General features: G+C 44.2%; 2 protein-coding genes and 1 long non-coding RNA gene across 5 annotated transcripts in view; 1 reads left to right on the forward strand and 2 right to left on the reverse strand.

Annotated features, from left to right (window-relative positions):
- Positions 1-698: 698 nt before the first annotated feature.
- LOC138747955 (uncharacterized) lies at positions 699-16,923 on the reverse strand. Of its 2 annotated transcripts, none has more exons than XR_011347747.1 (3): positions 16,859-16,923; positions 14,413-14,496; positions 699-1,204 (listed from the first exon to the last, which is right to left on the reverse strand). It is a non-coding gene; the product is annotated as an uncharacterized lncRNA (long non-coding RNA). The 2 variants fall into 2 exon arrangements; XR_011347746.1 differs by lacking the exon at positions 699-1,204 and adding an exon at positions 12,521-13,500.
- On the reverse strand, positions 4,878-7,691 carry LOC138748695 (large ribosomal subunit protein uL4A-like). The gene is made up of 4 exons (XM_069909306.1): positions 7,665-7,691; positions 7,001-7,123; positions 6,700-6,796; positions 4,878-6,097 (listed from the first exon to the last, which is right to left on the reverse strand). Exons 1-4 carry the CDS (start codon positions 7,689-7,691, stop codon positions 4,950-4,952), a joined length of 1,395 nt encoding a protein of 464 aa, XP_069765407.1. The 3' UTR covers positions 4,878-4,949.
- Positions 16,924-17,189: 266 nt separating the features above from the next.
- LOC138748163 (alpha-actinin-1-like) overlaps positions 17,190-24,284 on the forward strand; it is a 118,134-nt gene continuing 111,039 nt past the window's right edge. Inside the window, exon 1 of one of the 2 annotated variants that reach the window (XM_069907932.1) lies at positions 17,190-17,483. In XM_069907932.1, the coding sequence (XP_069764033.1) occupies positions 17,415-17,483 (69 nt within the window). In that variant the 5' untranslated portion in view covers positions 17,190-17,414. The remainder of the gene's footprint in view (positions 17,484-24,284) is intronic. The other variant, XM_069907931.1, reaches the window with a different exon arrangement.

Below are 24,284 nucleotides of genomic sequence, written 5' to 3' on the forward strand. Positions count from 1 at the left end.
TCAAACAGCGGATAGAGAATGGGTTTGCACTCATACTTGATGAAGGGATCAAGCCTGAAACATTGGTTATGTATCTTTATCTTTGCGACATCAGCTATTTGACCTGCTGAGTGTTTTTACTTCAACCACGGTGTCTGCAGACTTTCGTGTTCTACTATTTAGTCTTGGGATGTTTGTCAAATGCCTTGAATCATCTATCTATGGCAAGTGTGAAAGAAGTTGGCAAGCAGCAGTGAACAAGAAAGTAACAAGCAAAATTATGTCAAATTGCAATAGGGTACAAGTTTTTCCAAACAGGAAACAGAAAATCAATTTCTAATTAATTGTGTTTAAAAAATAATAACCAGACCATCACCCACATTTCGCGGATCAGTAACATGATTTACCTCTTTATATAACATTCCTGGGTAAAGGAACAGATCTACAAATTCCATGGATCAAGGGCATTTCACAAGTGGACACTCGTAAGTATTTGGAAAAGGAGATAAAATACATTGGACAACAATTTTTTTCAGAAGGTTTGTTTCTTTTTTTTTATTTTTATTTTTCACACCATAAATCACATTAGCCATGATATACACTATTTCTTTTTCACACATATACAGTGACTTTTTCTCCCCCCCCCCTCCTCCCAAGCCACCCCCCCACCCCCCCTCTCATCCATTTTAGGTATACAATCTAGGTTGCATTAAGCCAGTCAGACAATGTTGTCATTCAACAAAATTACACCAGAAATTCTACTGAGTCCATTCTTTTCTTTTCTTCTCCTTCCATCAACTTAGATAATGTTTGTCCCCGGTAGGTTTTCGCTATTGTATTTAATGTAAGGCTCCTATACTTGTTCGAATATTTCAATATTATTTCTTAACCTATATGTTATTTTTTCTAATGGAATACATTTATTCATTTAAATTTAGTAGTTTCTTCCTTTTAATTTGGTTATGTATTCCATTAATATTTAAAGTCATGTAGTTCAGCGTAGCCCTTTTATATTTTGTTTATCTTCTCTTTCCGTTTTTCCATCATTACCTTTCCTCCTTTTCCATTTCTGTTTTCTTATTTTCAACTCTTTATAAGACAACATTTCTACAACATCCAACATTTTCCTTATTCTCCTATTTCTATCTTATTTATCCCCAATCTCCCCTTCACCTCCTGAAGAAGGTTTGTTTCTTGAAAAAGATTTGTGGATTATGATGAATAACTGCAAGATGAACACAAAGGATCATTTCAGATTTTCTGTACCATGTAGGAAGTTGGAAATACATTAAATTAACTTTTATTGAATTTAACATGTTTAGTCAAATCACGTTTATTACCATCTCATAGTACAAACCTGATGAAACAGCGTTCTCCGGTCCTCGGTGCAAAACATGCAGACACACAACCAGACGTAACACGCATACAGACAAACTATACATTTGCAGGACAAGTATTACATTAATACAAATAAATAAATATTGCTTTGTACATATGAAAGTGTTGGAGGGTCAGCGTGAGCCATTCCTTTGGTCGTTCAGCATTCTCACTGCCCCTGAGAAAAAGCTGTTCCTCAGCCCGGTGGTGCTGGCTCTGATCTTCCTGGATCTCATCCCCGATGGGAGCAGCTGAAAGTCTGCGGGGCGGAAGGGGTCCTCAATGATTGTGAGCGTCCTCTTCAGACAACGATCACATCAATGGGGGGGGGAGGTGAGAAGGATATTCCTGTGATCCTCTCTGCCACTCTTATGGTCTTGTGGATTAACTTCTGATCTATTTCTCTGCACCACCCGTACCACACTGTGGTGCAGCCGGCCAGGATGATCTCGATAGAGCTCCTACAGAAGGATGACATAATGGTGCCTGGTAGCCTTGCCCACTTCACTCTTCTCAGGAAGTACAATTGCTGTTGTCCCTTCCTGACAAGTGAGGAGACGTTGAGTGTCCAGAATCGGTCATTAGTAAAGTGAACTCCAAGGAACTTGGTTCCATTAGTAAAGTGAACTCCAAGGAACTTGGTTCCCTCTGCTCTGAAGTGGAGGGTGGTCATTCCTGGAGTCCATAATTATCACCTTCGCCTGGTCCACGTTGAGACTCAGGTTGTTAACCCTTGCACCTCTTCATGAGATTTTCCATAATGATCCCGACACGTTGCGTTAGTTCAACCGACCTAAAAAATGTTTAGCTGCTGATTTTCATTTGTACTCAGCATCTGATGCCTCTCATGTCAGTGTCCAACAATAGTTGGCCAGCATTGATGGATTCCAGTTGCAGGGAAGAAGTCCAAGTGTGAATGCAGAAAATGAATTTTCAAAGGAAATGTTACATTTCATAGTTTTGTACGCTTCTAACATCATTGAAAATATGACAGGAAATCACAAAAATAGATCATCCGATAAGAAAAAATTAAGGTGATTTTTTTTGTGATCAGTAGCTCAAAATCCATAAAATACACACAAAAATGTTCAGAAATCAAGATCTTCATTGCCCGTTGATATCAAAGATACTGTCTGAGGTTTTGAAGGTAGAAAACAACAATCAAGTACTGTAGCTAGACGATAAGATTGTGCTGGCTGGAAGTTCCACCCACAAAAAACAGGGAATAGAGACGGGACATGGAATGCCAAAGGCAGTGTTTGGCTGAGTGTGTCATCTAGGAGTCCAGGTATAATTGAGGTTTATGGGCATCAAATGGAGTCACACCTTGCATACATTAAGATTATTTCAGATGTGTTTAAAAAAAAATTAAAGTGTTTAAATCACACAGTGGGATATAGGAGGAGCTGGGCTGGGATACCAGCTGATCTCCGAATATTCGGTGTAAAACACGAAAGTCTGCGGACGCAGTGATTGAAGTTAAAACACAATGCTGGAGAAACTCAGCAGGTCAAACTGCGCCCTTCTTACTGTCAAACCAAGGCCACCCATAAATTAGAGGAGCCACATCTCATCATCTGTCTGGGCCCTCTCCAACCAGATGGCATAAACATCAACTTCTCTGGTTTCTGCTGGACCCCTCCCCATCCCTCTGTCTCCTTTCCTTCAGCTCTCCATCCCCTTCCCTCTCCATTCGTGGAGCCATTCCCCCCTCTCCCTGTTGATTGGTGTGCCATTCCTCCTTATCTATTTATTACCTCCTGCCTGTGGGCTTGTGCTCCTCCCCCTGACCCTCCCTCCCTAGTATTTTTTTCAGACACCTACCTACATTTTGTCCAGACCTTGATGAAGGGCTAAAGCTTAAAAAATGTGGTTCTGTATCTTTATCTTTACTATAAAGTATGCTGTTTGACCTCCTGTTTCTCCAGTATTGTGTTTTTAATCCAAATATTTGGTGTTACTGCAGGCTGAAGGCGCCTTGTCTTTAATGGAACCAGAACCTGTCAGGCCGGGGACCTGGGAGGTGGATATGAGGGTGAGTTTTCCAAGATTGACCAAGTGTGGATGGTATGTTCCACCAAAAGTTGTAGATCAGTTACAGAGAAGGAGTGTCCATATGGAGGCGATCACAGAGTGTTCACACACCTAATTGGTGGGTCAGGACTTAAATTCAGGGTAGAGTTGCCTCTGGCAGATGGGGGAGAGGAATGGCCCAGAAGAATAAAAGATAACCAAAGAACTTGTCTTACATAGATGCCAATCTATTGTTTCACTACTGAGTGTGGTTGTCCCAGGAATATCTGACAATAGTCGCTCCCATAAGTGACCTATGCAACAATCCAAACATAATGTTGTGAAGGAATGACATCATCTCATATACCTCTGACAGAAAGCAAGTCAAGAAAACTGGCAGTAAAATTTCCCGTAGTTTAACTGGAGTATTTGAGGGGCATGGGCTCAAAGGTCAGAAGGCCTGTCACTGTACTGTATGTCTAAATTTAAGTTAGATTTTGAAATAACCCAGAAATGGCTGATATTGCATTTCACTCTGGGTTAAGTCAATTCTCGCTCACAGTTGAAAGAATATATTTAGCGATCAAATTTCTAGGTCAAAAACTTTGATTTAAGCAAATCTTTAATGTGATAGAATGTCTTGTCACACCTCATAGGAACATTTTCACACAAAATGTAACTGAGCTACTTGAGAAGATACGGTGGATGACCAAAAATGTGGCTCATAAGTTACCCAAAAGGATAAATCTCATAAAGCAGATTAAAGGAAAAATGGGGGGGGGGGGGGGGGTGGAAGGAGCATTCAGGGAAGGGATTGATAAGCTTATTGCACAAACACCGGAACACACAGAGCAATTCAATTCAGGGAAGAGATAGAAGCCAGACTTAGAGATATCTTGTAGGGTAATAAGGCTGAAAAAAATTTTGATAACAGATAGGGTGTGTTGTGAGTGAGGAAACAGGTTTGGTAGGTGTCAAAGGCAAGGACTCTGAACACAGTTGTGGGAGGGAAGGATTTTATTTTAAGGCGGCAAGTGTGGGAAATGGTAACTGATGCAGCATGGCACACACACACACACACACACACACACACACACACACACACACACGCTATGCTAAAAGGAACACTAATTAAACGCTCCTAATCCTTTTAACAGTGCGCATCTTACCAACCATTTCTTCAGTGTCTTTCCACATTTCAAGGCCTAGATGACACTTTCCAGGTTCCAATGTATCCTAATTTCAAAACATGTCATCTTCAAGGAAACGGAAAGACGATATTCCAAGTTTATTAATCCAATAAACCAAATTTTGTAGATGCAGCTTTCATTTGTTGATAAAACGGATAAACATTTTGCGTAACTTTGCGTTAGGATTTTCATAATAATGAATAAACAAAGCATATTGAACTTCAAAGAGAAATATAAGAATGAATAAGATGAAACAAGACAAATAAGATGAATTCAGAGAAAATGATCTCGAGCTTACATCCCCTTTTTTTTTTAAACTTTAAATTGATGTTTATTTTGATGGAAGCTATACTGCAAAGTGCAAACACACACCTATAAAACAGGTTTGATTTATGCAGCCACCTTTTGCTTCTTCTCTTGCTTGAGTTTGAGATTCTTTTGCTGACGAAGAATTGCATGGCGGCGCACAGTCTTGGCATATGGATTCAGTTTCAGCATAATCCTCAGGTTCTTCAGTGGGTTCTTCTTTAGTACCCTGTGATGAATCTTTTTGTTTGGAGGACGAAGAGCTTTCTGGATTTCCTGACTCTTTAAGATGCGGCTCAGATCTGTGTTGGCCATTTTATGAATGGGAAGGTTGTATCCAACTTTCAATTTTGAAGGTTTACGCCATGTTCCATACAACTCATCCAGTTTACGGAAGGCACTCTCTGTCCAGATTAAGAATCGGCCGACGTGGCCACCAGGAGCAAGTCTAAGAACATTTAATTTGTTGACATTGAGAAGAGTTATACCTGGGATGTTCCTGAAAGATCTGACAACACCGTTGTCTTCATTGTATATAATACATGGGCCTCTGCACCGGATACGACGACGGTTCCTCATCTTTCCTTTGCCAGCACGCATACGCTGAGAAGCATAAACCTTTTTAATATCATTCCAGGCCTTCAGTTTTTTAAGCATCAGAACAGCCTCCTTGGTCTTTTTGTAGCTCTCAATCTTATCTTCAATCACAAGTGGGAGCTCTGGAATTTCCTCAATACAATGACCTTTCGACATCACCAAAGCAGGGAGGGCAGATGCAGCTAGAGACGAGCAGATGGCATATCGTTTCTGGGTTATGTTCACCCTGCGGTGCCAACGTCGCCAAGTCTTCGTGGGAGCAAACATGCGACCTCCACGGCACATATTTCCAAAAGCACCCTGGCCAGAGCGATGGGTACCACCACCCCGAACACGGGGAATACGAGCCACAGCTCTGCCTGTACCCCATGACTCAGCACTTGTCTGGTGACCTGCATCTGCACTCACAGCATATGGCTGCCTGTTATTTTTGCGCAAGTTTGTATGAACAAAGTTCACAATATCTGGGTGGATAGGAGCCTTGAAAACAGCAGGCATGACTACATTTTTGCCAGATGCCTCTCCTTTGTCACTGTACACTGTTATCAGTGGGCGAGCACAAGCCCACCATGGTCGCAGCTCCACGCCGCCGCCGCCCACTCGAGATGGCGGTCTCCGCAGGAAAAAAAAAGCAGCTTACATCCCCTTGATGGTTCATCGAAGAATGAGATGCAAGCTCTTAGTCTGCATGGATATTATGACATATTATATCATAGTCACTAGGGTAACATTACAAACAATACTTTTCCTTAAAGAGATAGGCACAAAATTAACTAAGAATCAAAACAACAAGGTTTTAACCTTTACAGGGTAGTCCCAAGCTGGCAAAGAGAGAGAGAAAACAAAGAACACACGGCACTGTTATCGTGCTGGAGGATCCAGCCCAGGTTATTAGCAGGGTCAAATGGCTTGGTGCCATGAGGATTAATCCAATTACAACAGCCAATCACCCAAGGCCAAGTACAGATAGTCTGGAGAGTCCAGTCCAAGTCATTTATATGAAGCCAACAGCAAGGTGTACACTAATGGGTGGGGCAGAACAAACCTTGATGGGCAGCTGGTGTGTCCTCTGACTAGGCAGGGGGCAGTGCTGTCACATGACAGCCACAACCTTTCCCAATACAGAATGAGATGGTGGAGGGTTTCAAAAACAAGTATGAGATTTTTCATATTAAGGTATTGCTTAAACAGGAATCAGTTTATATCTGCCAGGACAGAGGTGATGAGTGGTCAGGACTTGGGATGAGTTGGAATATGGGTAGCAGAGTTTTGGTCAGCCTCAGGTTTCTGGTGATGGAACAAATGAGTGAAAGTCTGCAGATGCCATAATTATACTAAAAACACAGAAATGGTGGAGGAACTCAACAGGTCTCGCAGCATCCATAGGAGGTAAAGATATATTACCGACATTTTGGGCCAAGCTCTTCTTCAGAGTAGGGATAAAAAAAAAACACATTTGCATCTGTATGAAAGGCTGGGAAAAGGGAAGAATGGGAGGCTGAGGAGTAAAAACCAATAAAAGTTGGTATGGGTTGTACCTTTCTTATCCTGTGCTCTGTGGTCCAGAAACTCCAATGGTCTGGCAGGTTTGAATCTGCCACCGTTAGTACAAACTCCTTAAAGACAGCTTGGGACTCGGCCGCCAATCCTGATCGCTGGTGCTATAAAGGTTAAATCTGCCATGATTGGGACCAGGGTTTGAGTCCCCTGCTGTCTATAAGGAGTTTGTACTAATGTCCCGATTGCTGGCGTTGTAAAAGCGTTGCACTGACCACTACATTAACTGTGGCACCCCACAGTATTATTTCCTGTTTTAAGCTTTATTCTACCTTTCATATGTTTACATAGGGGGTTCCCTTAAGGGTCAATTTCTGTTTTCCGGCATCTTCTGTGGTCCAGCAATGGCCAGGTCCCAATGACATCAGATTAAAGAGGTACAATCTATATATAAGAGGACAATAGAGAGGAAAGGTGAGAATTGATGGGGGGTGGGGGGTTGATTACCCATAAATGAGAGGAACAATACTTTGTATTCCGTCTGGGTACCCTCTACCAGAGAGCATTAACATTGACATCTCTGGTTTCCGTTAGCACCCCCCCCCCCCCCAATCATCTTTCCCTATGTCTCTAGCTCTCTCCGTCTCTTCCCTTTTCCCTGTCTCCCTTCACAGTAGCAACCCCCCACCCCCACCAATCAATCACCTTTCCTCTCTTCTGTCCTCTTATCATATCCAAATAACATCTTCTGTTTGTTGGTCTGTGCTCCTCCTCCTGCCCTTTCTTTCCTCCTCCCCAACCTTTCACACAAGGCCATTTCATGCCAGGGCTCCACCTGGAGGCCGGCTACAAGCGCGGAGGAAAAACTTAAAACTTACCTTTCGTAGAGCAGCCCTAAAAAACTACTCTTGCTTTGCGTTCATGTTGAGTGGTGCCTGGTAGCACCCTCCAGATTCAATGGAGGCCGGGTGACTGGTGCCGTGGCGCCACCCGTCATAAATACTCAGCAGAGCAATGGCCGTCTTCCCTTCCCATAATCCCCCACGCAGTTGGAATCGCTCTGTGTTTCCCAGAACAATTTCAGCTGCGTGGGGGATTACGGCGAGGGAAGACGGCCATTGCTCTGCCGTATCTTGAGCCGCAGAGAGAGCAAAGCGGCCGACCCCTGACAGCTCCCGCCAGCCCCCACTGCCTGCTGGCTCCTGCTGGTCCCCACTGCCTTGATGTCTCCCACCGGCCCCTGCTGCCTGACAGCTCCCACCTGCTTGCTGCAGCTGTACATTCAAGCCAGGTGGCGGATTATCCTTCCCCGAGAAGGGTGGGATTCGGTGTCTTGGAGCAGCCTCGGTGCATTCAGAAAGGTAAGTCTTTCTAGGCGTAAGGGCGGAGAACCTCCACCTTTACAGTTGAGCATTTTCCTTGCTTGAAAGGACACAGATTAAAAGACAAAAGTCACCAGACAGTGAAGTAAAAGCACAAGAGGCTGGAGAAACTCAGCAGGTCAAACCGTGAACTTCATTTAGCAAAGATACAGAACTAAAAGGGCTCAAGCCTGAAACGCTGGTTCTGTATCTTTATCTTTGCCACATGAAGTTCACGGTTTGACCTGCTGAGTTTCTCCAGCCTTGTGTTTTTACTTCATACAGACACGTTCTGCTTTTTACTCACACCTTGAGGAAGGCCTCAGGCCCAAAACATGTGAGGCCAGATCAAAAAAATGAAGACTCAATGTAACAAAGCCAGGGATGTGGCTTTGGGTAGATGGTGAGTCGGGCAATGACGTAAAAGTAAATGAAAACACGGTGGGCTGCTGGAACGGCAGTGATGTGGCTGGTGTGGAGAGTAGAAACACAGCGCTGCACCAAAGGGTTGAATCAATGAATCCGTACAGGCATTAAACAGCCTGGAAGAGGAGTTTTTAAAACCAAAATCCTGCATCCACGAGTTGGGCCTAAGATGGCAGCACCTGTGCTCAGCAGTGACCACAAGGGGTTGCTGTCTCTTTGGGAGCTGCGGTCACTGTCCTCCCCCCCCCCAACCCCCTCCCGCCCCTGATGAGAAGGTCACAACGGCGAACCAGTGAAGGGCTCGGCGGCTGAGGGCCCCACACAGGCTGTGGGCGATTTGCAGCCGGGGTGGACCCGCATGGGCTGCTGCTCATGGGAACCGGGTATCGGTTCATGAGTCTGAGAGGGTCCTGAGGGTAAGAAGAGCTCCCGAAGGGCCTTGGGCGTTGGAGGCTTCTGATTGTTTCGGAGGTTTGGATCTGGAACTCTAGTGCCAATGGACTGAGCAGGAGCCCATGCAGCTACAGAGGATGCGGGAGCAGAGCACAGTCAACGAATCCACGGAAACTCGGTGACGCCGAAAAGACTCTCTCTTGTTTTTCTTTATCTCTTAATTTAAGAGGCGCTGGGTGACATTCTGTCTGCCTTCCCATAGGCAGAAGGCAATTTTGTGTAAGATTACATATTCTGTATTAATGCAAGACAATAATGGAATCTTGGATCACCACCCAGCACGCCCTCTGTTCTCGCTGCGGCCATCAGGAAAGAGGTCTCGGTGCCACAAGACTCACATCACCAGCTTCAGGAACAGCTGTTCCCCCTCCACCATCAGACTCCTCAACGACAAATTCAGAGACTCATTTGGGCATTCTTATTTGTGTACTTTATTGATTTTCTTTGCTCTCTCTGTATTGCATAATTTGCTTACATTCGTTATCTGTTTACAGTTCTTTTATTTGTTTAGATGTCCATGATGTATTTATACAGTTTACTTTTTGCACTAACAATTAACAGGGTCAGGACCAAGGGGTGACATCCGCAGGCACTGCCCACCCAAACGAGGTGGTGTTTCCCCCCCTTCCCCCCCCCCCCCCCCCCCCCCAATATGGTTGCGGCCATCCCTGGCTGTCAAACACTACTCCCTCCCAACTTTCCACCCGCCCTGGCCATTAGACCCGCCCCCACTCCCTCCTGACTCTCCACCCGCTCCCGGCCACGTCACTAGCGTGCATCGAGTGTCATTAGCGCCTAGTGATGCTTGATGCAATAAAAGTATCGCCCTTGCGTAGCATATCAGAGGGGCGGGTGCATGGTGTTAACGATAGGTAGGTCCCGGCCAGCACCGCCCCCCTCCCCCCCCCCAACCAAACCCCCCACCACCGTCAACAGGTCGGACCCGGCTAGCACCTCCTCCACCACTGAGCGAGCCCCCCCCCCTCACCCCCCTAACATGCCAATGCCCCCCTCTAATTTACATTCTGGTGCCGACCCTGCCAATTAGTGGTAATTCTGCCTCGCCCACAGGATAAAGGAATTTCGGGATTGTATGTGATGTCATGTATTCAGAATCTTAGAAATATGCAGTCATTGTGAAAATACCACCTGAACCTGACCTTAGGGTCACAAAACATCAAGGTCACAGATTGCTACTTCAATTTCAGATAATGAAAGGGAACAGACTTAAAGCTGGCGATTAAAGACAATGGATTCATTTTCCCCAATATTTACACAAAAACATGAAGTCTGACGTTGGAGGCTGACTGAGCATAACTCAGGTCAGAAATCTTGGATATTATGGGAATCTTGGGTATGTGGCGGAGTAAAGTGACTCAGTGAACAGTCAGTCTTGATCTGGCTGAGGGCTGGAGTAAAATGGCTGTGCTTCTGGGTGGCACGGTGGGCCTAGTGGTTAGCGTAACGCCTTTACAGCGCCAGTGAACAGGACCAGACCGGGGTTCGAAACCCGTGCTGACTGTAAGGAGTTTGTATGTTCTCCCCGTCTCTGTATGGGTTTTCTCCGGGGGCTCCAGTTTCCTCCCACCCTTCAAAATAAAAGCGTACCGGAGTTTAAATTGGGCGGCGTGGACTCGTTGGGCCGAATTGGCCTGTTACCATGCTGTGTGTCTAAATTTGAAAATTAAACGTAAATTCTTGTGGTTTTATCTACATGGACAGGAAAAAGAATAATTGCTGGTGGTTTTCTGACTACCACTTCTCAAAATAAGAGTGGAATCTGCTTTTCTTTGAGGAGGGAGCAACAGACGAAAATCCGAAGAGGAAGACAACGAGGTGTAATTCGGAATCAAATGGCCAATATGATGCAGGTTTTGCATAAATAATATGGTACATGCAGCAACTTCAGATTCTGCATTTAACTGCAGCGGTGAGAATATTTCACGCCTCTTTGGCACCTTGTTGTAAGCTAAATAACCAAGTGCGAAAAGCACTCAGAGAAAGGAAACCAAGCATTTCCTGTTTGTATCTTTTTTTGAGAAAGAATAATTAGTCTTTAATGGGTCGCAGGTTGTGCTGTGAAATCTGCCTACAGATAGTATCTGAGCAGTGGCGTTAAAGTGAAAGAATGGAATGAATATAACACTACCTTGGCAGCTGAATGTCACAATTTTACTCAAGATATTATGGACAATAAATTAATTGCACTGGACAGTGAAGATTTTGCTTCATGTACACCTTTGGGTGTATTTTATGGATTTTGGGCTCCTGATCACGAAAATCACCTCAAAATTTTCCTACCACATACCGGTTCTTTTTTCAGATATAACCTTTTTTTTTGTGATTTCCTGTCACATTTTACGTCTACTTCAACCATACAAATCTTTTTTTTTAAATTTTTAAATTTTTTACACCATAAATCACGTTAGCCATGATATACACTTTTTCTTTTTCACACATATACAGTGACTTTTTCTCCTCCCTCCTCCCAAGCCACCCCCCCACCCCCCCCCCCCCCCTCTCATCCATTTTAGGTATACAATCTAGGTTGCATTAATCTAGGTCAGACAATGTTGTCATTCAACAAAAATACACCAGAAATTCTACAGAGTTCATTCTTTTCTTTCCTTCTCCTTCCATCAACTTAGGTAATGTTTGTCCCCGGTAGGTTTTCGCTATTGTATTTAATGTAAGGCTCCCATACTTGTTCGAATATTTAACCATACAGATCTTTGAAGTGCAACACGTCATTGAAAATTCGTTTTCTGCATTCGCACTTGGACTCCTTCCCCGCTGATCTTGGTGCGGTCAGTGACGAACATGGTGAGTGGTTTCACCAGGGCATTAGGGCATCAATTAATTTAATGTTTCTACCACTTCTTATATGATGCAGCAAATCTGAAATTATCTTTTACCCTTATCCCTGCTCTGCTACTCATTAATATTTTGGCTAATCCACTTTCCTGCATATGCCCGTTCTCGACACCAAAATTTCTGCAAGTATCAGCATCTAATATATGACATTTGTTTGATTATCTCATGTGGATCTTATCCGACCTTCTTAAAGTCCACTATACCACCCAACTCATCCATCCTTATCAATTGACAACCTTGAGAAATTTCACCGCATTTGTCAAACATGAACTTGGCACAAAATCATGGTGACTCTGTCTCGTCGGACGTTGTCTGGAAGGAGTGGCTGGAAACTGATTACTAATTACATCAGAATGCTCGGTTCTACCTAAAATGGATGAGGGGGGGGGGTGGGGGGGAGAAAAAGTCACTGTATATGTGTGAAAATGAAAAAGTGTATATCATGGCTAATGTGATTTATGGTGTGAAAAATTAAAAAAAAATAGAATGCTCGGTTCAACTTTTATGAGGCACGGGACCAATCCAAGTTCCTCCTATTGGTGTTTCCCTCACACACCTTGCTCAGCCTTCTCATGGTTGACTTTCTGGTACTCTGTCCTCTTGCCTAAAAATGCAGGCTAATTTAATTAGTTGCAGTGCACCCAAGCTACATCAAGCAAGTGAAGTAAGGTTTTTTTTTAGAGGTCATGTGATTGGATGTCACATGATCAGAAGTTCCATGAAACATATCAACCGCACAATATGCGGGTCGTACAGAAATCTCCCAGAGAATTATTCTGGTTAGATTGTTCTCAGGAAAATCTTGCGAGAAGGCATTTGAGGGTTAATTGAGATATTGGGCGGCACAGTTGACTTAGCGGTTAGCGCAACGCCTTTACGGCGCCAGCGATCAGGAACAGACCGGGCTTCGAGTCCCCCATGTCTGTCAGGAGTTTGGACGTTCCTCCCGTATCTGCGTGCATTTTCTCCGGGGCTCCGGTTTCCTCGATTACTGGGTCCTGTTTTATTTAGTGAGTTCACTTTGGGGGTTGGAGCTGGCTGCAACATTCACAGATGGAGTGGCACCATTAAGTACAAACCATGAACAAAGTTAATGCTCTCATCCAAGAACAAGAGTCCAATGGTTTGTTTATCCAGGAAAAATGGTTAGCGAGAGAGAAGTCATGAGACACTTAAAGAAACAGTTTTTCAGTATTGATCAGCAAGTGAGCTGAGAACACAGAGGTAAATGAATCTGTGAAATGGACAATTCTGCTGATTCTCCTTTTCAGGGGAATTATTGTTGACCACCGTCATTTTGATTGACCCATATCTGGGTAAAGGAACAGGTTCATTCTTGCATTTTGATTGTGACTATTTAGATGGTCATTTCGTCTGACTTGTGCCTGGATATTGGAAGCATCATGGTCTGACAAGTTTTGTTTCCCCTTTGCAAGGAAGAGGGGAGTTGTTACAATCATTTGAATGAAAAGACAGTTCTCTAGAAGCAACTCAACAAGAATTTGTGAGTTTTCAGCTGTCTGATCACACAGCATCTCTCTCACCTCCTTCTGAAGATCAATTTGAAAGTCTGAGTTTCAACGCAGGATTTCTAAGACTGCACTTTAAATTGACTTTATAGAACTGTGCCTAAGCCATAATGGTTTCTCTCTCTCTCACACACACAAAAACACACTCATGGGTATATTCATGCATAGTTGAGGATAAGTTTAGTTAAGTTGTTATATTCTTAATAAATATATTGTTTTAAAAATAACACTGTCTTGGTGAATTTCTATTGTTGTTGGCCTGTGGCATAACACCTCCCACCATTCAAAAATTAAAGGGGTGTAAATTGGACAGCACGGACTCATGGACTGAAATGGCCTTTTACTGTACTGAATGTCTAAATGAAATTAAAACTGTTTGACGTTAAACAGTGGAACTTGGTTACTGATATATCAGAATCTTTGGTTTTAAAAAACACGGTGGCAGCACGGTGATCCTGACAAGATATTTTTCTAATGAATATTATTTCAATAATGGTGAGATGAAAGTATTAACCAGGTTTTATAAGTCGGTCATTACTACAGTTTGCACTATAAATCTGTGCTTCTGTCTCTGTGATATATACAATAGATTTATAGTTCCATGCATTTGGCTTAGATCCAAGTAACTTAGTTTATAAAGTGTCACTGAGAAATTTTAAAGATATAAACAATACTTCAGAAGAAAAGCACTCAAGAAGAAAAAAATAGCAACATTAAAATAAAAGTTGATTTATTCCCCCCCCCTCCACCTATGAATCTCATGGTTCTGACCTGATAGTTTTCAACGACTTGACAAGTCACGATTCTTACCTGTCAGACTGACTCAAACAAGCCTTGCCATGCAGCAAACACATTAGACCGGACAACAATTTTTTTTTTCAAAACGTTTTCTTCCTGTAAAGAAATGGAGGAAGTATGCACACAGATAATTTCAGATTTGCTGTATTACTGGAGAATCATTAAATGAACTTTTGTTGAATTTAGCATGTTTAATAGCATAATTATGCTGACACATTATGATAGTTCAACTGTTCTAAAAATGTCTGGCTACTAATTTTCGTTTGAACTCAGCATCGGATGCCTCTCGTGTCAACTTTTCACTGTGTTCGTCACTGCACCAAGATCAGCAGGGAAGAATTCCAAGGGCAGATGCTTCCAAGGACAGCTTCTTCCCCACTGCCATTAGATTCCTGAACAATCAATGAGGCAAAGACACTGCCTCACTTTTTCCTGCAATATTATCGTTATAAGGTGGTGTACATGAATGTTTGCACTATGAAGCTGCGGCAAAACACCGAATTTCAGGACGATAAATTCGGATTCTGATTCAGAAATTGAATTTTCAATGACATTTTGCACTTCATGGTCTTGTATACTTGAAGCATGTTGGTTGGTGCTCTGTAGTTGCCACTGCCACTGTATAGGTGAGCTAAGTTTATAGCTTGTCTGCATCTATCCTGATTAAGCATGTCCAGGCCCAAGAGATTTGCCTAGCACCTGTACTAAGGTCTGCTTTGTGGGCAGTATATTAGAAGAGTTAAAATATGACAGGAAATCACAAAAATAGGTTATAGGTAAAAAAATGTACATGATAGGACAATTTTAAGGTGATTTTTGTGATCAGCAGCCCAAAATTCATAAAATACACCCAAAGGTGTTCAGGAAACAAAATCTTCATTGTCCATTGTTAATGGGCATGGAATCCATTTATTCCTTGTTCATTCAATAGCCCACACCATCTTGAACAGTCATCTCCTCCACATGAAAATGAAAAATAACTTTAGTTAACTGCTCTGAACCATGTATACTTAGGAAATGTCTTGACGGGATCAAAAACATTATAGTTAAGATAGCAGAAAAGTAAAAATAAATCTCAGGGATTTGAAATATCGAGCTAAATATTAAGTTGCATTGCTATTAACATGATCTCCTGAGTAATGAGTCTATGATGATCAGTAAACAATTATTAAGTCACAGGCTCACACTTTCCTTGCACAAAAAAGCCAGTCAGTTGCTTAAATCTGCTCTGCTGACGTTAAATCAGATCTAAAAAAGATAATTAGTTTATCGTCACATACAACGTACGACGGACAGATGGACTGAAATTCTTACTGCAGCTAAATGTATACCTCATAGAATCTAACGACGATAGTAGTTTTAATTAATTGTATTGCATTCAAAGAAATTCATGCAAAAAATAAAATATTGTCATGGACAAGTCGTGAAATTCAGTGTTTGCAGCAGCGTCATAATGTAAACATTTATATTATAAACCTCTTACGACATTGCTATAAAAAAGTAAAATATTAACAGTAATACTAGTAGAGCACAGAAAGTAAGGCGGTGTGTTCGGTTCCTTGATTATTCAGGAATCCGATGATCACCATTGAAACATGCGCACAGTCAAGAGTTGCCTGCAACCAGTGAACTTGGAGGAACGGGAAGGGAGGCTGGACTGTGAAACCCGAGAGCTTTTCGGAACTGATGCGCACTTAGCATCAGAAGGGGGTTAAGGTAGGTGCGTTAAGTCAGTGGTGATAAGTTAAAGTGTGATCCTGTTTTCAGGTTTAAAGATGATTAAACCTTTAGTTTGAGTCCCTATTGGTCTTGCTGCTGGGTTTTGGGGTCCCCTGGGCTCTAACAGTATATATATATATATATATATTCAAATCCCATCTATATTGAAGCAAGGTTGACATTAAACCTGATATTTGGTTTTCCTTGTGCCTCTGGATAGAATTAGTATGAGTATTAATTAGTATTGGTATGAAACTAATGGAGCGTTTTGTCAACCTGATGCTGCTCGGTTCCTCCTCCGCCACTTCTTGCATTGCAAGGCCCCCTCCACTTCATGCATTGCAAGGGCCCCCCCCCACCATGCATTGCAAGGCCCCCCCCCACCATGCATTGCAAGGCCCCCTTACTTCATGCATTGCAAGGCCCCCTCCCCACTTCATGCACTGCAAGCCCCCCCCACTTCATGCACTGCAAGGCCCCCCCACTTCATGCACTGCAAGGCCCCCCCCACCATGCACTGCAAGGCCCCCCACTTCATTGCATTGCAAGGCCCCCCCACCCACTTCATGCATTGCAAGGCCCCCCCACTTCATGCACTGCAAGATCCCCCACCATGCATTGCAAGGCCCCCCCCACTTCATGCATTGCAAGGCCCCCCCCCACCCACTTCATGCATTGCAAGGCCCCCCATCTCCCATCTCCCCTCCATCCCCCCTCATCCCCCATTGAAGACGACGACCCTGGAATGGAAACGCAGCCGAACTCCAACTCCCGACCGTCCTGGCCGGGCGCTCGCGATCACGTGGGGGGAGGGAGTGGAGCGCGAGCAGCGACCCGTCGGCCCCTGCGCTCGGCCGTCGGCCCTGCGCTCGGCCCGTCGGCCCCTTGCGCTCGGCCCGTCGGCCCCTGCGCTCGGCCCGTCGGCCCCTGCGCTCGGCCCGTCGGCCCCTGCGCTCGGCCCGTCGGGCCCCTGCGCTCGGCCCGCCGCCGCCCTCGCGACGCGCGCGCGCGCGCGCCCCGGGGAAACGCGAGCGAGGAGCGCGCGCCGGGCGGAAGTGGGGAGGCACAGCGAGAAGCGGAGCGGGCGGCCAGTCGCGGAGGACCATCGGCTCGCACGGTCGCGTCTGGGCGGGAGGGAGGGAAGGAGAGTTGTGAGCCGCGTCTGGCGAGTCCCGCTGCTGAATTCTCGGGCCCCTCGGCCAGTCACGACCCCTGGAGCAGCGGCCCCCGGCCCCCGGCCCGGACATGGTGGACTACACGAAACCAACTCGCAGCAGCCCAACCACGGCGACTACATGCAGCCCGAGGAGGACTGGGACCGCGACTTGCTGCTCGACCCGGCCTGGGAGCGACAGCAGCGCAAGGTGACGACCCCCGTGGGTCCGGGGGGGGGAGGGGCAGGGACCCGGGGTGGGGGGAGGGAGAAGGGAAGCAGGGACCCGGGGTGGGGGAGGGAGAGGGGAAGCAGGGACCCCGGGGTGGGGGGGGAGAGGGGAAGCAGGGACCCCGGGGTGGGGGGGGGAGAGGGGAAGCAGGGACCCCGGGTGGGGAGGGAGAGGGGAAGCAGGACCCCGGGGTGGGGGGGGAGAGGGGAAGCAGGACCCCGGGGTGGGGGGGGGAGAGGGGAAGCAGGGACCCCGGGGTGGGGGGGGGAGAGGGGAAGCAGGGACCCCGGGGTGGGGGGGGGGAGAGGGGAAGCAGGGACCCAGGGGTGGGGGGGGGGGAGAGGGGAAGCAGGGACCCCGGGGTGGGGGGGGGAGGGGGAGGCAGGGACCACAGGCATCGGTGGGCCAAAGTAGTGGCACTTCGTGGCTGGTGAGAGGGGCTTCTCCCCTCTTCCCTCAAGTGTGTTTTATCTGGGGGGGGGGGGGGGAAAGAAAAACCTCTCCCATTCTCCAGTTGTAAACGTCACCAGCTCCTTCGCAATAGAGTGCGTTTAAATTCCTGCAGCTCCATCCCGTCTAGGTGTGGACGGTACAGGACCCAGCCGTGCACGCAATGACACCCAGGGGTCGAGGTCCTTTGCGTGGTCCCTTCCCGTGGAGGCACCACTCACTGGGCAGAAAGGACGGTCTGGGGAAGATTCATTCAGTCACTGAAGTGGGAATTCGAGGGCCCGGCACAATTAACTGCTGTCCGGGATACAGAGGATCATGTGTATTCATTTCAAGTATCAATGCAACAGGCACTGCTGGAGGGAAGCTATCTCAATAGACCTCAGCACAGTATCCCTAATATTTTAGGGGAAGCTATTGATCTATTCTGAAGAAATTAGTTGTGTACAAATATGGAAAGTCTGCAGACACTGTGCTGAAGGGCTCAAGCCTGAAACGTTGCTGTGTTTCTTTATCTTTGCCATATAAAGTGCACTTTGACCTCCTGAGTTCCTCCAGCGTTCATTGTCTTTATTTGTGAATGTGTCATCAGACAATGCCTACAGCAAAACTACAATTGAGGTACATTAAAAAAAAAAATCCTGCTGATGCTGGGGGGGGTCTTGACCAGTGCACATAAGTGCTGGAGAAACTCTGCAGGTCGCACAGCAATCCTAGAAATTATAGGCAGTTTGTAATTTGGGCCTCCTGTATCTTTTTATTCCAGGTGTTTGACTGATTTTTTTTTGGCACTCTTGAAGAAAGGCTCAGGCGATGAACTATATAATTAACCGTTTTGACCCTTGGGAAGACTGTGCAAAACCAATTGGAGAACCTTGGTTTATTATCCTCAGCCCAGGAAAACAGATGCCAATTGTAATGAGTTTATTATCACACACATTGTACAATGTCCGTGTGCCTGAAAATTCTTATTGATGCAGATGAGCCGGTACATGTAAAGAAAAGAAACAGTAATAACCTAATTGAATTAAGTAAGGGTATATAGTCAGTGGTTCTCAACCTTTTACTTTCAACTCGTTCCACTTTAAGTGCCATAGGTGCTCTGTGATGAGTAAGGGGATTGCTTCGGGTGGGATGTGGAATGGAAAGAAAAAGCATGAAAACCACTGTTTTAATTGGACCTCATTGACTCATTATGTGCGCAGTTTCATAATTCCAAACGAAATGGGCCAGTGACGATTGTTTTCAAGCAAAATATTTCAGTAGCAATTGGTGTGATAGAGTTGTGATTCTCAACCTTCCCTTCACATCCCACCTTAAGCAATCCCTTACTCATCACAGAGCCCAATGGCCTAGGGATTACTTAAAGTGGGATGTGAGTGGAAAGAAAAAAGGTGGAGAACCACTGATCTATACCCATGTAATAGTTGGATGGGCAAGCAGTCAGGACCAATTAAAAAAAATATAAACACAGGTCATACAGAAAATGTGCCAAAAATGGTAGCTTGACGATTACACGAATAAGATAGATAATGTATTCATAGTAATCCCTAGTGCAAAAAGGTGGCTCACGTGAAAACTACCTTTTGCAACACTTGTACACCATTTAGCACTGGGAGGGAAGAATACTGTTGGAATATTTGCAAAATTGTCATTGGAATTGTTTGCAAAATGAATCGTGCAGACCAATTCTCTCATCGGAAAAAAGTTTTCTGACCGTGTGGAAATTTAAATTTGTATTGTTAGAATTGGAAATCTTATTGATCAGACTTTCTCCATAATCAGGAGGTCAGTTGAATTCTGACTGTCCTGTCATGAAAGCGGTCTCTTATCAAAGGAGGGGGGAGGAGAGAAGAAATATTACCATGCTCACTGTTAGACTTCTGGGTTCCAGAGACGCAATTTGGAATTCCATCGTGGCAGCAAATAATGTAATGCTGTTTGTTACATCTTGAAATTTTATGATCTGGCTTTTCACAAATGTCTATCCAAACCTGTTCTGGCCCGTGTGACTCCAGAACTCAAGAGCTGGACTCTTAATTCCTCCAGCATTCAGATACAAAAATGGTAGGAAGTAAATACTTGTAAAATGCCATATCCCACAATTGAATAAATCAGTTTTTAACTGATCTCTTTGATCAATGTTTCCTTTCTTTGGAACAATTCTGAAGTGTTAGATGGATAATAACAATATGTAGTCCAGGTACCTTTGAATTTAGTACCAGTTGTGGATTGAAGTTGCTCCTGTACTGATGTATAGACTGCAGTGTTTGGTGAATTAACTACTCTATCTAATGCTGTTTCAAGATTTCCGCTGCCAATGCAATTTTTTTTGTGCTAAAAAGTAAAATACAAAAGTCTGCAGGCACAGTGGTTGAAGTAAAAACGCAACGCTGGAGAAACTCAGCCAAACAGTGTTCTTTATATAGCAAAGGTAAAGATGCAGAACTAACATTTCGGTTCGGGCCCTTCATCAAGGTGTGAAAAAAATGAAAGCGGGTGTCTGAACAAAATGGTGGGGAGGAGGATGCTCCCAAAGGCAAGAGGTAATAGGTGGCTAAGGGATGAAAGCAGGGGGGAGGAGGGATGACTCTGTGAATGGTGAGGGAAGGGAGGGGGGGTGGAGAGCTGGAGAAAAGGAAGGAGAGTGGGCTAGCAGAAACTGGAGAAGTCGATGTTAATGGTTGGAGAGGGGCCTAGATGGAAAATCCTCCAACTTACAGGTGGTCTGGTGGGGGTAGTACACGAGGTGACGGACAGACATGAATAAGGGAGTGGGATGCAGAATTCAAGTGGTTAGCCACTGGGAGATCCCCTGTTGCTGATGTGCACAGAGAGAAGGTGCTTGGTGATCTTCCAGTCTGTAGTAGATAACTCCTGCGGATACACAAGTAAAGTGTTGCTTCACTTGAAAGGACTGTTTGCTGCCCCGAGTTTACCTTTCAGCATCCTGTGCTCCAATTGAGGCCTTCTCTACGTTGGAGAGTCTGGGTGCAGACTGGTAGATTGTCTCACTGAGCACTTTTGCTTGTCTGCATCAGTGGCTAATCATTCAATTCTGCACTCTGCTCACGTCTGTCCATGTACTATCCTACGAAGACCACCTGTAAATTGGAGGAACAAAACTTGATTTCATCTGGGCACACTCTAACTGGATGGCATTAAATTGACTACTCTGGTTTCTGCTAGTCTACTCTGTTTTCTCTCTCTCTCTCTCTCTCTCTCTCTCGCGCTCCCCTTTCCTTTGTCTTCTTTCCTCCAGTTCTCCATTCCCCTTCCCTCTCCATTCACAGAGCCACCCCTCCTCCCCCTGTTTGCTGGTGTCCCATCCCTCCTTTATCCCCTCCCTCCTGCCTTTGGGGCCATACTCCTCCCCTGGCTCTCTCATTTTGTTCAGGTACCCGCCTATACTTTGCTCATATCTTGATGAAGTGCTCAAGCCCGAAAGGTTGGTTGTGTATCTTTGATCTATAAAGCACACTATTTGACCTGCTGAGTAATACAAAAATGTAAAAACACAATTTTTTAAATTGCTTGGACTTTCTGGGAGAGTTGAATTTTTTTTTAACGGGATCATAATGTTGCCATTTGATTCCTTGCATTCTGTAAATGCTTAGATGATTGACTTGTGCTTGGTGTTATGGTAGTAGACTAAAGCTCTGTTCTATTTTATCTGTACCACTCTTGCAATTTTGTCATTCAGGTAATAGTGGGCTCCAAGTTTGAATTAATCGTTATTGTAACTTTAATGCCCACAGCAAAATTAGGTGTCTTTTCATGAAACTGTACACAACCTTGTATCACCAAGGCTTGGTTGAAACAAGCATTCTATAGCTAAGTACTGTTCTATTGAGCCTGTAGGTAGTCTTAGAAGTATTAGAGCCTTTACTCTTTATGCTTATAAAAATAAAGTTTCTACATTGCTAACTGAAGGTTTTCAAGATCCTTAGATAAAAGGTTGACCCTTACCCTAACCCTAATTTTGTACTTTGGCCTTTTATCAACCCTTTGCATGATTATTTAAGCATGTGTTTTTTTTTAAAGCAAGCGATTAGATTAGAGAAGATCTAATTTGAGATCTACAAAGTGAGGGCGAACACTATAGATAGGTGTGATGCTTCATTACCTGATGAGTAAAACGCTTTCTAAGCCCACTGTGAGGAAGAAGAATCAAATTGGGCTTACTAGAATCCCTGAAACAGCTGAGGACCTTGTAATATGTCTCCGAGGGCATTGTCAGTTAATCATTCAAGAGGGTGAACCTTCACAAGGCATCAGGCCATGATGGTGTATCTGGCAGGGTACTGAATTTCTGCGCCGACCAACTAGCCAGTGTTCACAGACATTTTCAATCTCCCATTACTGCAGTCAGCGGTACCCTCCTGCTTCAAAAGGGCATCAATCCCATTACCCAAGAAGACTAGTGTGAACTGCCTCAACAACTACTGCCCTGTAGCACTAACTTCTACTGTGTGGTCATGGCCAGAATTAACACTTACCTAAGCAAAGATCTGGACCCACACCAATTCGCCTATCGTCACAATTGCTCCACGCCAGATGCAATATCGCTGGCTCTCCACTCAGCTGCTCTTCATCGACTACAGCTCTGCCTTCAATACCATTATTCCCTCAGTGCTGATCAAGAAGCTACAAACTCTAGGCCTCTGTACCCTCCTCTGCAACTGGATCCTTGACTTTCTCCTCCTCACTGATAATCAACACAGGCACACCCCAAGGATGTGTGCTTAGTTTGCTGCTCTACTCATTATACACCCACGATTGTGTAGCCAGGCACAATTCCAATGCCATCTACAAGTTTGCTGACGACACCACAGTTGTGGGCAGAATCTCAAATAGCAATGAGAAAGCATACAGGAGGGAGATGGATCAGCTCGTTGAATGGTGTATGACACCAATCTTAAACTTAACATTAGCAAAACAAGGACTTCAGAAGGAAGTCAGGGGAACATGACCCAGTCCTCAAGGGCTCAGTAGTGGAGAGGGAAAAGGTACAGGAGCCTAAAAATGTGCACTCTCCACTGCCATCAGATTCCTGAATAATCAATGAACCAAAGGCACTGCCTTACTTTTCGAGCTCTGTTATTTTTATAGAAATGTTGTAAGATGGTTATAATATGAATGTTTGCTCGATGATACTGCTGCCAAATACCGAATTTCACAACAATAAATTTTGATTTTAAGTTAAAGGTAGAAAGTATCTTTTACCCCACCCTTGAAACCAGTAGGATGGTCACAAACCGTAAATGTGGACAGTTGCAGTTAGCTAAAACAGAGCAAAGCCAAACTATCAAACTTTTATCAGTTGTACCTGGTTTCACTAAATGTGTTAATGTTAGTTCCTGTTTAAAATGTGATTCTTGAAAGTAAACTTGGGCTTAAGTTTTTTTGAGATGTGCTTTCAGTTTTGCACTGCAATCTTGTAGAGTGCAGAAGAATTACAAATATAGTAATTTAAAAAATTCTAAATATCCATATGCAACTAATGCAAATCTGCTATTTTATTGGGAAATGTTTTTTGAAGGAAGTGAAATCTAAAAATGCAATTTATATGCAATACTTGTTCGTATTTGTGCAGTCTATTATTTCTTATCAGCTAATGTCCTTGTAAGGTTGGTGATTAGCAAATTCTGTTCAGTAAGCAAATAATATTGAAGAATTATAATAAATTGTTTGCAAATCCAAGCAAAAAAATTGCTTAATTTGTAACACTAATTATTTTCCAGTTAGTCATCAGGTTTGTGAAGATCTTGGCTGATTTTTATAATGGATATTTGTGATTTTTTTTAAACTGATGGATGGCAGAGCACAATTGACATGTAAGGTAATTATAGTTAATGGATCGTAATAATTGGTCATGTTTCCTTTATTTAAAAGGTCAGTAATTAAAGCCTGTGTTGCAGTTTTTAATTAAAAAGGTGCAGTTTGCTGAAATTTTGGAATTTGAGCAGGAATACTGTGAGCTCTGAAAGCCTCACTGATTTTTTTTCAGCTGGCCATTGGACTGTTTGCTTCTCAGGCTAGGATATAGCAAGACTGGATGATGTAGTGCAGGATGCAGTTGAGGACATTTGTCACAGGAAGGGTTTGTGAGGACTTTGAATTGTTCTTCTAGCATCTACAAATTTGGCTCCTTGAACTCTTGAGGTGAAGTTGGGTATTTAGGGCTACGCATTAAAAAATACATGTGGAAGTTTTCACAGAGGTGCTTTTTTTCCTTTCAACCCTCTGTTCCTTTTGATGGTTCTTGGTCTTTAGATTCCTGTACATCTGTTTTTCAAGAATGCTTTGCATTATATGCTGAATCAGAAT

This window comes from Narcine bancroftii, chromosome 13 (assembly GCF_036971445.1).
Source record: "Narcine bancroftii isolate sNarBan1 chromosome 13, sNarBan1.hap1, whole genome shotgun sequence".
NCBI lineage: Eukaryota > Metazoa > Chordata > Chondrichthyes > Torpediniformes > Narcinidae > Narcine > Narcine bancroftii.

Excerpts from the sequence above, each read along its gene's own strand:
- LOC138748695 (XM_069909306.1), bottom strand. The coding sequence starts at position 7,691 with ATGATAAGAGGACAGAAGAGAGGAAAG. Across the intron at positions 6,797-7,000 it reads CAGAGCACAGGATAAGAAAG|TATAATTATGGCATCTGCAG; the intron begins GTACAACCCATA and ends CTGTGTTTTTAG. Across the intron at positions 6,098-6,699 it reads CATATTCCAACTCATCCCAA|CTGCTTTTTTTTTCCTGCGG; the intron begins GTCCTGACCACT and ends AGGGGATGTAAG.